The 15,565-nt window shown below is 47.2% G+C and overlaps 1 protein-coding gene and 1 long non-coding RNA gene across 11 annotated transcripts in view; both read right to left on the bottom strand.

Moving 5' to 3' along the window:
* The window catches only part of LOC118378188 (tight junction protein ZO-1-like), a 287,079-nt gene that overhangs the window by 45,847 nt on the left and 225,667 nt on the right, over window positions 1-15,565 (bottom strand). For all 10 annotated transcript variants that reach the window (XM_052466581.1, XM_052466587.1, XM_052466586.1 and 7 more), the window contains one exon: window positions 2,035-2,143. In XM_052466581.1, coding sequence (XP_052322541.1) covers window positions 2,035-2,143 — 109 coding nt within the window. The remainder of the gene's footprint in view (window positions 1-2,034; window positions 2,144-15,565) is intronic.
* Window positions 3,216-14,688, bottom strand: LOC127908403 (uncharacterized). The gene is made up of 3 exons (XR_008067100.1): window positions 14,534-14,688; window positions 13,402-13,479; window positions 3,216-3,327 (listed from the first exon to the last, which is right to left on the bottom strand). It is a non-coding gene; the product is annotated as an uncharacterized LOC127908403 (long non-coding RNA).

Here is a 15,565-nt window from a genome sequence, read left to right on the forward strand (position 1 = left end):
TTAAGAGAAAGAGAGTTAAGAGAAAGACAGAGAGTTGAGACAGAGTTAAGAGAGAGACCGAGTTAGAGTCAGAGACAGAGTCAGAGTTAGAGACAGAGTTAGAGACAGAGTCAAGAGTTAGAGACAGAGTCCGAGACAGAGTCAGAGACAGAGTCAGAGACAGAGTCAGAGACAGAGTAAGAGACAGAGTAAGAGTTAGAGACAGAGTCAGAGACAGAGTTAGAGACAGAGTTAGAGACAGAGACAGACAGAGACAGAGTTAGAGACAGAGACAGACAGAAAGGAGAGCAGAGCAGACAGAGTTAGAGAGAGAGACAGAAAGGAGAGCAGAGTCAGACAGAGTTAGAGACAGAAACAGACAGAGTTAGAGACAGAGACAGACAGAGTTAGAGACAGACAGAAAGGAGAGCAGAGTCAGACAGAGTTAGAGACAGAGACAGACAGAGTTAGAGACAGACAGAAAGGAGAGCAGAGCAGACAGAGACAGAGACAGACAGAGTTAGAGACAGACAGAAAGGAGAGCAGAGCAGACAGAGACATAGACAGACAGAGTCAGAGACAGAGTCAGACAGAAAGGAGAGCAGAGCAGACAGAGTCAGACAAGGAGAGCAGAGACAGACAGAGAGAGCAGAGCAGACAGAGTTAGAGACAGACAGAAAGGAGAGCAGAGCAGAGCAGACAATAGAGATAAATCTCAGATGATGGAAGTTCAACTGGTCCCAATTTGCTTCACCACCATTACCTTGGCCTGCAGATCTGTATGGTGGAAGCTTCACCACCATTACCTTGGCCTGCAGATCTGTATGGTGGAAGCTTCACCACCATTACCTTGGCCTGCAGATCTGTATGGTGGAAGCTTCACCACCATTACCTTGGGCCTAATTATTTGATGATTGCAGATCTGTATGGTGGAAGCTACACCACTAAACTGATTGTACCTATCGGGACCTTCAGATAAACTGATTGTACCTATCGGAACCTTCAGATAAACTGATTGTACCTATCGGAACCTTCAGATAAACTGATTGTACCTATCGGAACCTTCAGATAAACTGATTGTACCTATCGGAACCTTCAGATAAACTGATTGTACCTATCGGAACCATCGGATAAACTGATTGTACCTATCGGAACCATCAGATAAACTGATTGTACCTATCGGAACCTTCAGATAAACTGATTGTACCTATCGGAACCTTCAGATAAACTGATTGTACCTATCGGAACCATCAGATAAACTGATTGTACCTATCGGAACCATCAGATAAACTGATTGTACCTATCGGAACCATCAGATAAACTGATTGTACCTATCGGAACCATCAGATAAACTGATTGTACCTATCGGAACCTTCAGATAAACTGATTGTACCTATCGGAACCTTCAGATAAACTGATTGTACCTATCGGAACCTTCAGATAAACGGATTGTACCTATCGGAACCTTCAGATAAACTGATTGTACCTATCGGAACCTTCAGATAAACGGATTGTACCTTTCAAACCTTCAGATAAACTGATTGTACCTATCGGAACCTTCAGATAAAATGATTGTACCTATCGGAACCATCAGATAAACTGATTGTACCTATCGGAACCATCAGATAAACTGATTGTACCTATCGGAACCTTCAGATAAACTGATTGTACCTATCGGAACCTTCAGATAAACTGATTGTACCTATCGGAACCATCAGATAAACTGATTGTACCTTTCAAACCTTCAGATCTGCAAATATTGATATATAACAGTGTTTTTCAAACCTCTCCTCAGGGATTCCCAGACATAAAAATATATATATATATATTTTTATAGCTAGCCCTGAACTAGCTCCTCACCTGATTCAGGTAGTCATCGGCTAGATGATTAGTTGACCAGTTAAATCAGGTAAGCTAGCTGTAGAAAAGTTCAAATACATGGACCGTCTGGGGATCTCCGAGGAGACGTTTGAAAAACCCTGGGAGGGATGGAGTTAAAGGGATCACTCCTCAGTCTGTGAACCATCCAGGTTCCTCTCGTCCTCCTGCACTCACCGTCCTTCTTCTTCTGGGCCAGGATGGTGACCTCTTCACCTTTAGGGAGGTCAAGGAGGAACAGCACCGCCTCTTCTCGGATTATATTAGCAAAATCTACATTATTAACCTGGGAAAAGAGGAAGTAAATAGGAAGGTTGTACAACGGTAACCACGGTAACGTTTCATATGGTCTACGTTTGTGGATTGTACCCCCTGTATATAGCCTCCACATTGACTCTGTACCGTAATACCCTGTATATAGTCTCCACATTGACTCTGTACCGGTACCACCTGTATATAGCCTCCACGTTGACTCTGTACTGGTACCCCCTGTATATAGCCTCCACATTGACTCTGTACCGGTACCACCTGTATATAGCCTCCACATTGACTCTGTACCGGTACCCCCTGTATATAGCCTCCACATTGACTCTGTACTGTAACACCCTGTATATATCCTCCACATTGACTCTGTACTGGTACCACCTGTATATAGCCTCCACATTGACTCTGTACCGGTACCCCCTGTATATAGCCTCCACATTGACTCTGTACCGGTACCCCCTGTATATAGCCTCCACATTGACTCTGTACTGGTACCCCCTGTATATAGCCTCCACATTGACTCTGTACCGTAATACCCTGTATATAGCCTCCACATTGACTCTGTACTGGTACCCCCTGTATATAGCCTCCACATTGACTCTGTACCGGTACCACCTGTATATAGCCTCCACATTGACTCTGTACCAGTACTCTGTACTGTAACACCCTGTATATAGCCTCCACATTGACTCTGTACTGGTACCACCCTGTATATAGCCTCCACATTGACTCTGTACCGGTACCCCTGTATATAGCCTCCACATTGACTCTGTACTGGTACCCCTGTATATAGCCTCCACATTGACTCTGTACTGGTACCCCTGTATATAGCCTCCACATTGACTCTGTACCGGTACCCCTGTATATAGCCTCCACATTGACTCTGTACCGTAACCCCTGTATATAGCCTCCACATTGACTCTGTACCTGGTACCCCTGTATATAGCCTCCACATTGACTCTGTACCGGTACCACCTGTATATAGCCTCCACATTGACTCTGTACTGGTACCCCTGTATATAGCCTCCACATTGACTCTGTACTGTAACCCCTGTATATAGCCTCCACATTGACTCTGTACTGGTACCCCTGTATATAGCCTCCACATTGACTCTGTACCGTAACACCCTGTATATAGCCTCCACATTGACTCTGTACTGGTACCCCCTGTATATAGCCTCCACATTGACTCTGTACTGTAACACCCTGTATATAGCCTCCACATTGACTCTGTACTGTAACACCCTGTATATAGCCTCCACATTGACTCTGTACCGTAACACCCTGTATATAGCCTCCACATTGACTCTGTACTGGTACCCCTGTATATAGCCTCCACATTGACTCTGTACCGTAACACCCTGTATATAGCCTCCACATTGACTCTGTACTGGTACCCTGTATATAGCCTCCACATTGACTCTGTACCGTATACCCTGTATATAGCCTCCACATTGACTCTGTACCGTAATACCCTGTATATAGCCTCCACATTGACTCTGTACTGGTACCCCCTGTATATAGCCTCCACATTGACTCTGTACCGTAATACCCTGTATATAGCCTCCACATTGACTCTGTACCGGTACCCCTGTATATAGCCTCCACATTGACTCTGTACTGGTACCCCCTGTATATAGTCTCCACATTGACTCTGTACCGGTACCACCTGTATATAGCCTCCACATTGACTCTGTACTGTAATACCCTGTATATAGCCTCCACATTGACTCTGTACCGGTACCCCCTGTATACAGCCTCCACATTGACTCTGTACTGGTACCCCCTGTATATAGTCTCCACATTGACTCTGTACCGGTACCCCCTGTATATAGCCTCCACATTGACTCTGTACCGGTACCCCCTGTATATAGCCTCCACATTGACTCTGTACCGGTACCCCCTGTATATAGCCTCCACATTGACTCTGTACCGGTACCCCCTGTATATAGCCTCCACATTGACTCTGTACCGGTACCCCTGTATATAGCCTCCACATTGACTCTGTACCGTAACACCCTGTATATAGCCTCCACATTGACTCTGTACCGTAACACCCTGTATATAGCCTCCACATTGACTCTGTACTGGTACCCCTGTATATAGCCTCCACATTGACTCTGTACCAGTACACCCTGTATATAGCCTCCACATTGACTCTGTACTGGTACCCCCTGTATATAGCCTCCACATTGACTCTGTACCGGTACCACCTGTATATAGCCTCCACATTGACTCTGTACTGTAATACCCTGTATATAGCCTCCACATTGACTCTGTACCGTACCCCCTGTATATAGCCTCCACATTGACTCTGTACCGGTACCACCTGTATATAGCCTCCACATTGACTCTGTACCGGTACCCCCTGTATATAGCCTCCACATTGACTCTGTACGGTACACCCCCCTGTATATAGCCTCCACATTGACTCTGTACCGGTACCCCCTGTATATAGCCTCCACATTGACTCTGTACTGGTACCCCCTGTATATAGCCTCCACATTGACTCTGTACCGTAATACCCTGTATATAGCCTCCACATTGACTCTGTACTGGTACCCCCTGTATATAGCCTCCACATTGACTCTGTACCGTAATACCCTGTATATAGCCTCCACATTGACTCTGTACCGTAACACCCTGTATATAGCCTCCACATTGACTCTGTACCGTAACACCCTGTATATAGCCTCCACATTGACTCTGTACTGGTACCCCCTGTATATAGCCTCCACATTGACTCTGTACCGTAACACCCTGTATATAGCCTCCACATTGACTCTGTACTGGTACCCCCTGTATATAGCCTCCACATTGACTCTGTACCGTAACACCCTGTATATAGCCTCCACATTGACTCTGTACCGTAATACCCTGTATATAGCCTCCACATTGACTCTGTACCGGTACCCCCTGTATATAGCCTCCACATTGACTCTGTACCGTAATACCCTGTATATAGCCTCCACATTGACTCTGTACCGGTACCCCCTGTATATAGCCTCCACATTGACTCTGTACTGGTACCCCCTGTATATAGTCTCCACATTGACTCTGTACCGGTACCACCTGTATATAGCCTCCACATTGACTCTGTACTGTAATACCCTGTATATAGCCTCCACATTGACTCTGTACCGGTACCCCCTGTATATAGCCTCCACATTGACTCTGTACTGGTACCCCTGTATATAGCCTCCACATTGACTCTGTACCGGTACCCCTGTATATAGCCTCCACATTGACTCTGTACCGGTAACCCCTGTATATAGCCTCCACATTGACTCTGTACCGGTACCCCCTGTATATAGCCTCCACATTGACTCTGTACCGGTACCCCTGTATATAGCCTCCACATTGACTCTGTACCGGTTACACCCTGTATATAGCCTCCACATTGACTCTGTACCATAACACCCTGTATATAGCCTCCACATTGACTCTGTACCGTAACACCCTGTATATAGCCTCCACATTGACTCTGTACTGGTACCCCCTGTATATAGCCTCCACATTGACTCTGTACCATAACACCCTGTATATAGCCTCCACATTGACTCTGTACCGTAACACCCTGTATATAGCCTCCACATTGACTCTGTACTGGTACCCCCTGTATATAGCCTCCACATTGACTCTGTACCAGTACCCCCTGTATATAGCCTCCACATTGACTCTGTACTGGTACCCCCTGTATATAGCCTCCACATTGACTCTGTACCGGTACCACCTGTATATAGCCTCCACATTGACTCTGTACTGTAATACCCTGTATATAGTCTCCACATTGACTCTGTACCGTAATACCCTGTATATAGCCTCCACATTGACTCTGTACCGGTACCACCTGTATATAGCCTCCACATTGACTCTGTACCGGTACCCCCTGTATATAGCCTCCACATTGACTCTGTACCGGTACCCCCTGTATATAGCCTCCACATTGACTCTGTACCGGTACCCCCTGTATATAGCCTCCACATTGACTCTGTACCGTAATACCCTGTATATAGTCTCCACATTGACTCTGTACCATGACACCCTGTATATAGCCTCCACATTGACTCTGTACCGTAACACCCTGTATATAGCCTCCACATTGACTCTGTACTGGTACCCCCTGTATATAGCCTCCACATTGACTCTGTACCAGTACCCCCTGTATATAGCCTCCACATTGACTCTATACTGGTACCCCCTGTATATAGTCTCCACATTGACTCTGTACCGGTACCACCTGTATATAGCCTCCACATTGACTCTGTACTGTAATACCCTGTATATAGCCTCCACATTGACTCTGTACCGGTACCCCCTGTATATAGTCTCCACATTGACTCTGTACCGTAACACCCTGTATATAGCCTCCACATTGACTCTGTACCGGTACCCCCTGTATATAGTCTCCACATTGACTCTGTACCGTAACACCCTGTATATAGTCTCCACATTGACTCTGTACCGGTACCCCCTGTATATAGCCTCCACATTGACTCTGTACCGTAACACCCTGTATATAGTCTCCACATTGACTCTGTACTGGTACCCCCTGTATAAAAAAATCAAATCAAATTTTATTTGTCACATGACTCATGGTACCCCCTGTATATAGCCTCCACATTGACTCTGTAGCGAAACCCCCTGCTTGTAGCCTCTAGTTGACTCTGACAATGCAGTGATAACCTCCAATTGACTCTAACGGTACCCCCAATTCCAAAACTCTGTCTTATACCAGTGTATAGCCTCCACATTGACTCTGTACGGTACCCCTGTATATAGCCTGAATGACTCTGTACAGACCCCTGCATACAGTACATTGATCTAGTACAGTATATACCCCTCTGTAGACAAAGTAAACAAAGTGGCATAGTTAAAGTGACTCTGTGATACCCCTGTATATAGCCTCCACATTGACTCTGTAGAGTACAGTATATACATATGCATATGAGATGAATAATGTACTCTGGGTATAGCCTCCACATTATATAAGGTAGCATTGTTTAAAGCCTGGCACAGTGACTCTTTACATAATTCCCATCAATTCCCATTATATAAAATGGCTGGAGTTGCCTCCACATTGACTCTGTACAGTACCCCCTGTATATAGCCACATTGACTCTGTAGTGGTACCCCCTGTATATAGCCTCCACATTGACTCTGATGGTAACCCCTGTATATAGCCTCCACATTGACTCTGTACGGTCCCAGCTGTATATGCACCTGTACTGACCTCGCCTTCTGTATGATAGCCTCCACAGGACTCTGTACGGTAACCCCCTGATGATCTTTATAGCCTTCACATTGACTCTGTACGGGTACCCCCTGTATATAGCCTCCACATTGACTCTGTACTGGTACCCCCTGTATATAGCCTCCACATTGACTCAGTCCTCACTACCCCTGTATATAGCCTCCACATTGACTCTGTACCGTACCCCTGTATATAGCCTCCACATGACTCTGTACTGGTACCCCTGTATATAGCCTCCACATTGACTCTGTTTGGTGACATAGCCTCCACATTGACTCTTCAGCCTCCCCCTGTATATAGCTGCTGCCACATTGACTTGTACCGTATATACATTGACTCTGTCAGTGTAGTGGACCAATTCAGTTTGTCTGTGATGTATATAGCCTCCACATTGCCTCTTAAAACTAGCTACCCTCTCCACATTGACTCTGTTCCATCGACCCCCTGTATATAGCCTCCACATTGACTCTGTACTGTACCCCTGTATATAGCCTCCCATTGACAATCATCTAGCCTCCCTTGAGTTTTGTATATGACATTGACTCTGTACCGGTACCCCTGTATATAGCCTCCACATTGACTCTGTACCGGTACCCCCTGTATATAGCCTCCACATTGACTCTGTACTGGTACCCCTGTATATAGCCTCCACATTGACTCTGTGTACCCTGTATATAGCCTTGATGACTCTGTACCGTGGTACCCTGTATATAGCCTCCACATTGACTCTGTACCTGGTACCCCCTGTATATAGCCTCCACATGTGGGGCCTCTGTTGAGGATCAGCGGGGAGGAGATGTTGGTACCCCCTGTATATAGCCTCCACATTGACTCTGTACCGTACCCCCAGGACCCCTGTACCCAGCCTCCACATTGACTCTGTACTGGTACCCCTGTATATAGCCTCCACATTGACTCTGGAGGGTACCCCTGTATATGAATGCCTGAGCCCCTGTATATAGTCTCCACATTGACTCTTCTCACCTGTATATAGCCTCCCAGGTGACTCTGGGCAGTGTGCCCTGTATATAGCCTCCACATTGACTCTGTGGACCCCTGTATTTAGCCTCCACATTGACTCTGTACAGGTACCCCCTGTATATAGCCTCCACATTGACTCTGTACTGGTACCCCTATGATAGCCTCCACATTGACTCTGGGCGGTACACCCTGTATATAGCCTCCACATTGACTCTTACTTTCTTGGGAACACCCTGAACAATGGTAGCCTCCACATTGACTCTGTGGGAACAGCCCTGTATATAGCCTCCACATTGACTCTGTACCGTAAACACCCTGTATATAGCCTCCACATTGCTCTGGCTGCGGTACCCCCTGTATATAGCCTCCACATTGACTCTGTAGGGTTATACACGTTTACCCTGTATATAGCCTCCACATTGACTGGAGCCTCCACATTGACCTGTACTGGTACCCCCTGTATATAGCCTCCACAGTGACTCTGTATTGTCCTCTGTAGGCAAAAAGTTATTTAGTCTGCCTGGGAGCATAGACATGACTCTGTACCGTGACCCCCTGTATTTCATCTCTGTAGTCCGTGCCTCCACATTGACTCTGTAGACCCTGCCACATGCCTCTTGTGTCTGAGCCCCCCTGTATATAGCCTCCACATTGACTCTGTACTGTAACCCCTGTATATAGCCTCCACATTGACTCTGTACGGACCCCTGTATATAGCCTCCACATTGACTCTGTATTCAGTCATGTATATAGCCAGACACATTGACTCTGATTAAAAGTAATACCCTGTATATAGCCTCCACATTGACTCTGTACCATCAATACCCTGTATATAGCCTCCACATTGACTCTGTTGCTATGACTCTGGAATACCCTGTATATAGCCTCCTAATGACTCTGTACCGGAACCCCTGTATATAGCCTCCATATTGACTCTGTACGGTACCCCCTGTATATAGCCTCCACATTGACTCTGTGATGGAACCAGTCTGTATATAGCCTCCACATTGACTCTGTCTGACCAGCGTTGGACAGCCTCAGCGTTACCCTGTATATAAGCCTCTGTATAGCCTCCACATTGACTCTGTACTGCCTGTATATAGCCTCCAAAATGACTCTGTGGTCAGCTTTTACCCCCGTAATACCCTTATATAGCCTCCACATTGACTCTGTTAGAGTAACAATGCCTCCACATTGACTCTGTACCACCCCTGGTTAGCCTCCACATGCTGATCTTTAGGGACCCCCTGTATTCCAGATTGACTCTGTAAAATACCCCCTACAATGAATGCAGCCTCCCATTGACTCTGTTTTCCAGTTTGCCTCCCATTGTTAAATAAAGTTCTGTATATAGCCTCCACATTGACTCTGTACTGGTACCCCTGTATATAGCCTCCACATTGACTCTGTAGAGTAATTCCCTGAAGATAGCCTCCACATTTGACTCTGTGAGGAACCCTGTAAATCAGCCTGAACAGATTGACTCTGTGAGTTCCCCTGTATATAGCCTCCACATTGACTCTGTTACTGGTACCCCCGTATATAGCCTCCACATTGACTCTTTGTTTCTGTCCGTATATAGCGATGACGTGGAGAAACCCTGTATGGCTAGCCCTCCACTTGATACTCTGTCTCAGTAAACCCTGTATATAGCCTCCACATTGACTATAGTCTCTGATGTACCCCCTGTATATAGCCTCCACATTGACTCTGTATGGTATCAACCCTGTATATAGCCTCCACATTGACTCTGTAGTGGTACCCCCTGTATATAGCCTCCACATTGACTCTGTACCAGAACACCCTGTATATAGCCTCCACATTGACTCTGTTCCTGGGTACCCCCTGTATATAGCCTCCACATTGACTCTGTAAGGCAGAACCCTGTATATAGCCTCCACATTGACTCTGTACCGTACCCCTGTATATAGCCTGACATTGACTCTGATCTGTATATATATTCAGTAGTTCTCCACATTGACTCTGTAATGAAACCCTGTATATAGCCTCCACATTGACTCTGTAAGAAATAACCCTGTATATAGCCTCCACATTGACTCTGTACCTAGGTACCCTGTATATAGCCTCCACATCTCACTCTGACTACGGACTCCTATCCCCCTGTATATAGTCTCCACATTGACTCTGTACTGGTACCCCCTGTATATAGTCTCCACATTGACTCTGTACCGTAACACCCTGTATATAGTCTCCACATTGACTCTGTACTGGTACCCCCTGTATATAGCCTCCACATTGACTCTGTACCGTAACACCCTGTATATAGCCTCCACATTGACTCTGTACCGTAATACCCTGTATATAGTCTCCACATTGACTCTGTACCATAACGCCCTGTATATAGCCTCCACATTGACTCTGTACCGTAATACCCTGTATATAGTCTCCACATTGACTCTGTACCATAACGCCCTGTATATAGCCTCCACATTGACTCTGTACCGGTACCCCCTGTATATAGCCTCCACATTGACTCTGTATCGGTACCCCCTGTATATAGCTTCCACATTGACTCTGTACCGGTATCCCCTGTATATAGCCTCCACATTGACTCTGTACCGGTACCACCTGTATATAGCCTCCACATTGACTCTGTACCGGTACCCCCTGTATATAGCCTCCACATTGACTCTGTACCGGTACCCCCTGTATATAGCCTCCACATTGACTCTGTACCAGTACCCCCTGTATATAGCCTCCACATTGACTCTGTACTGGTACCCCCTGTATATAGTCTCCACATTGACTCTGTACCGTAACACCCTGTATATAGCCTCCACATTGACTCTGTACCGTAATACCCTGTATATAGCCTCCACATTGACTCTGTACCATAACACCCTGTATATAGCCTCCACATTGACTCTGTACCGTAACACCCTGTATATAGCCTCCACATTGACTCTGTACTGGTACCCCCTGTATATAGTCTCCACATTGACTCTGTACCGTAACACCCTGTATATAGCCTCCACATTGACTCTGTACCGTAATACCCTGTATATAGCCTCCACATTGACTCTGTACCATAACACCCTGTATATAGCCTCCACATTGACTCTGTACCAATACCCCCTGTATATAGCCTCCACATTGACTCTGTACCATAACACCCTGTATATAGCCTCCACATTGACTCTGTACCGTAACACCCTGTATATAGCCTCCACATTGACTCTGTACCGGTACCACCTGTATATAGCCTCCACATTGACTCTGTACTGGTACCCCCTGTATATAGCCTCCACATTGACTCTGTACCGGTACCACCTGTATATAGCCTCCACATTGACTCTGTACTGGTACCCCCTGTATATAGTCTCCACATTGACTCTGTACCGGTACCACCTGTATATAGCCTCCACATTGACTCTGTACTGTAATACCCTGTATATAGCCTCCACATTGACTCTGTACCAATACCACCTGTATATAGCCTCCACATTGACTCTGTACCGGTACCCCCTGTATATAGCCTCCACATTGACTCTGTACTGGTACCCCCTGTATATAGCCTCCACATTGACTCTGTACCGTAATACCCTGCATATAGCCTCCACATTGACTCTGTACCGTAATACCCTGTATATAGCCTCCACATTGACTCTGTACCGGTACCACCCTGTATATAGCCTCCACATTGACTCTGTACCGGTACCCCCTGTATATCGCCTCCACATTGACTCTGTACCGGTACCCCCTGTATATAGCCTCCACATTGACTCTGTACCGTAATACCCTGTATATAGCCTCCACATTGACTCTGTACCGTAATACCCTGTATATAGCCTCCACATTGACTCTGTACCGGTACCCCCTGTATATAGCCTCCACATTGACTCTGTACCGGTACCCCCTGTATATAGCCTCCACATTGACTCTGTACCGTAATACCCTGTATATAGCCTCCACATTGACTCTGTACCGGTACCACCTGTATATAGCCTCCACATTGACTGTACCGTAACACCCTGTATATAGCCTCCACATTGACTCTGTACCGTAACACCCTGTATATAGCCTCCACATTGACTCTGTACCGGTACCCCCTGTATATAGTCTCCACATTGACTCTGTACCGTAACACCCTGTATATAGCCTCCACATTGACTCTGTACCGGTACCCCCTGTATATAGCCTCCACATTGACTCTGTACCAGTACCCCCTGTATATAGTCTCCACATTGACTCTGTACCGTAACACCCTGTATATAGCCTCCACATTGACTCTGTACCGGTACCCCCTGTATATAGTCTCCACATTGACTCTGTACCATAACGCCCTGTATATAGCCTCCACATTGACTCTGTACCGTAATACCCTGTATATAGTCTCCACATTGACTCTGTACCATAACGCCCTGTATAAAGCCTCCACATTGACTCTGTACCAGTACCCCCTGTATATAGCCTCCACATTGACTCTGTAGTGGTACCCCCTGTATATAGTCTCCACATTGACTCTGTACCGGTACCACCTGTATATCGCCTCCACATTGACTCTGTACTGTAATACCCTGTATATAGCCTCCACATTGACTCTGTACCAATACCACCTGTATATAGCCTCCACATTGACTCTGTACCGGTACCCCCTGTATATAGCCTCCACATTGACTCTGTACCGGTACCCCCTGTATATAGCCTCCACATTGACTCTGTACCGTTATACCCTGTATATAGCCTCCACATTGACTCTGTACCGTAATACCCTGTATATAGCCTCCACATTGACTCTGTACCGGTACCACCTGTATATAGCCTCCACATTGACTCTGTACCGGTACCCCCTGTATATAGCCTCCACATTGACTCTGTACCGGTACCCCCTGTATATAGCCTCCACATTGACTCTGTACCGTAATACCCTGTATATAGCCTCCACATTGACTCTGTACCGTAATACCCTGTATATAGCCTCCACATTGACTCTGTACCAGTACCCCCTGTATATAGCCTCCACATTGACTCTGTACCGTAATACCCTGTATATAGCCTCCACATTGACTCTGTACCGGTACCACCTGTATATAGCCTCCACATTGACTCTGTACCGTAACACCCTGTATATAGCCTCCACATTGACTCTGTACCGTAACACCCTGTATATAGCCTCCACATTGACTCTGTACCGGTACCACCTGTATATAGCCTCCACATTGACTCTGTACCGTAACACCCTGTATATAGCCTCCACATTGACTCTGTACCGTAACACCCTGTATATAGCCTCCACATTGACTCTGTACCGGTACCCCCTGTATATAGTCTCCACATTGACTCTGTACCGTAACACCCTGTATATAGCCTCCACATTGACTCTGTACCGGTACCCCCTGTATATAGTCTCCACATTGACTCTGTACCGTAACACCCTGTATATAGTCTCCACATTGACTCTGTACTGGTACCCCCTGTATATAGTCTCCACATTGACTCTGTACTGGTACCCCCTGTATATAGTCTCCACATTGACTCTGTACCGTAACACCCTGTATATAGCCTCCACATTGACTCTGTACCGTAATACCCTGTATATAGTCTCCACATTGACTCTGTACCATAACGCCCTGTATATAGCCTCCACATTGACTCTGTACCGTAATACCCTGTATATAGTCTCCACATTGACTCTGTACCATAACGCCCTGTATAAAGCCTCCACATAGACTCTGTACCGTAAACACCCTGTATATAGTCTCCACACTGACTCTGTACCATAACGCCCTGTATATAGCCTCCACATTGACTCTGTACCGGTACCCCCTGTATATAGCCTCCACATTGACTCTGTATCGGTACCCCCTGTATATAGCTTCCACATTGACTCTGTACCGGTATCCCCTGTATATAGCCTCCACATTGACTCTGTACCGGTACCACCTGTATATAGCCTCCACATTGACTCTGTACCGGTACCCCCTGTATATAGCCTCCACATTGACTCTGTACCGTAACATCCTGTATATAGTCTCCACATAGACTCTGTACCATAACGCCCTGTATATAGCCTCCACATTGACTCTGTACCGGTACCCCCTGTATATAGCCTCCACATTGACTCTGTACCGGTACCCCCTGTATATAGCTTCCACATTGACTCTGTACCGGTACCCCCTGTATATAGCCTCCACATTGACTCTGTACCGGTACCACCTGTATATAGCCTCCACATTGACTCTGTACCGGTACCCCCTGTATATAGCCTCCACATTGACTCTGTACCGGTACCCCCTGTATATAGCCTCCACATTGACTCTGTACCAGTACCCCCTGTATATAGCCTCCACATTGACTCTGTACTGGTACCCCCTGTATATAGTCTCCACATTGACTCTGTACCGTAACACCCTGTGTATAGCCTCCACATTGACTCTGTACTGGTACCCCCTGTATATAGTCTCCACATTGACTCTGTGCCGTAACACCCTGTATATAGTATTTTGCCCCGCTTGAGGAGGGAGGAGAGAGGAGGGGGGAGGAGGGGTTGGAAGAGGGAGGAGAGAGGAGGGGGTGGAGGAGGGAGAAGAGAGGGGGGGATGGAGGAGGGAGAAGTGAGGAGGGGGTGGAGAGGGGAGGAGGGGTTGGAAGAGGGGAGGAGGAGGGGGTGGAGGAGGGGGTGGAAGAGGGAGGAGAGAGGAGGGGGTGGAGGAGGGAGAAGAGAGGGGGTGGAGGAGGGAGGAGGGGGTGGGAGGAGAGAGGAGGGGGTGGAAGAGGGAGGAGAGAGGAGGGGTAGAGGAGGGAGAAGAGAGGAAGGGGTGGAGGATGAGGTAGAAGAGTGGAGGGGGGTGGAGGGGACGGAGGAGAGGGGTGGAGAAGAGAGGAGGGGGTGGAGGAGGGAGGAGGGGGTGGAAGAGGGAGGAGAGAGAGGAGGAGGGGGTGGAGGAGGGAGATGAGAGGAGGGGTGGAGGGGGAGAAGAGAAGAGGGGGTGGAGGAGGGGAGAAGAGAGGAGGGGGTGGAGGAGGGAGAAGAGAGGAGGGGTGGAGGAGGGAGAAGAGAGGGGAGGGGGTGGAGGAGGGAGAAGAGAAGAGGGGGTGGAGGGGGGAGGAGGGGAGAGAGGAGGGGGTGGAGGAGGGAGAAGAGAGGAGGGGGTGGAGGAGGGAGGAGAAGAGAGAGAGGAGGGGGTGGAGGAGGGAGAAGAGTGGAGGGGGTGGAGGAGGGAGGAGAAAGGAGAAAGGAGGGGGTGG

This window comes from Oncorhynchus keta, chromosome 17 (assembly GCF_023373465.1).
Source record: "Oncorhynchus keta strain PuntledgeMale-10-30-2019 chromosome 17, Oket_V2, whole genome shotgun sequence".
NCBI classification, from domain to species: Eukaryota; Metazoa; Chordata; class Actinopteri; order Salmoniformes; family Salmonidae; genus Oncorhynchus; species Oncorhynchus keta.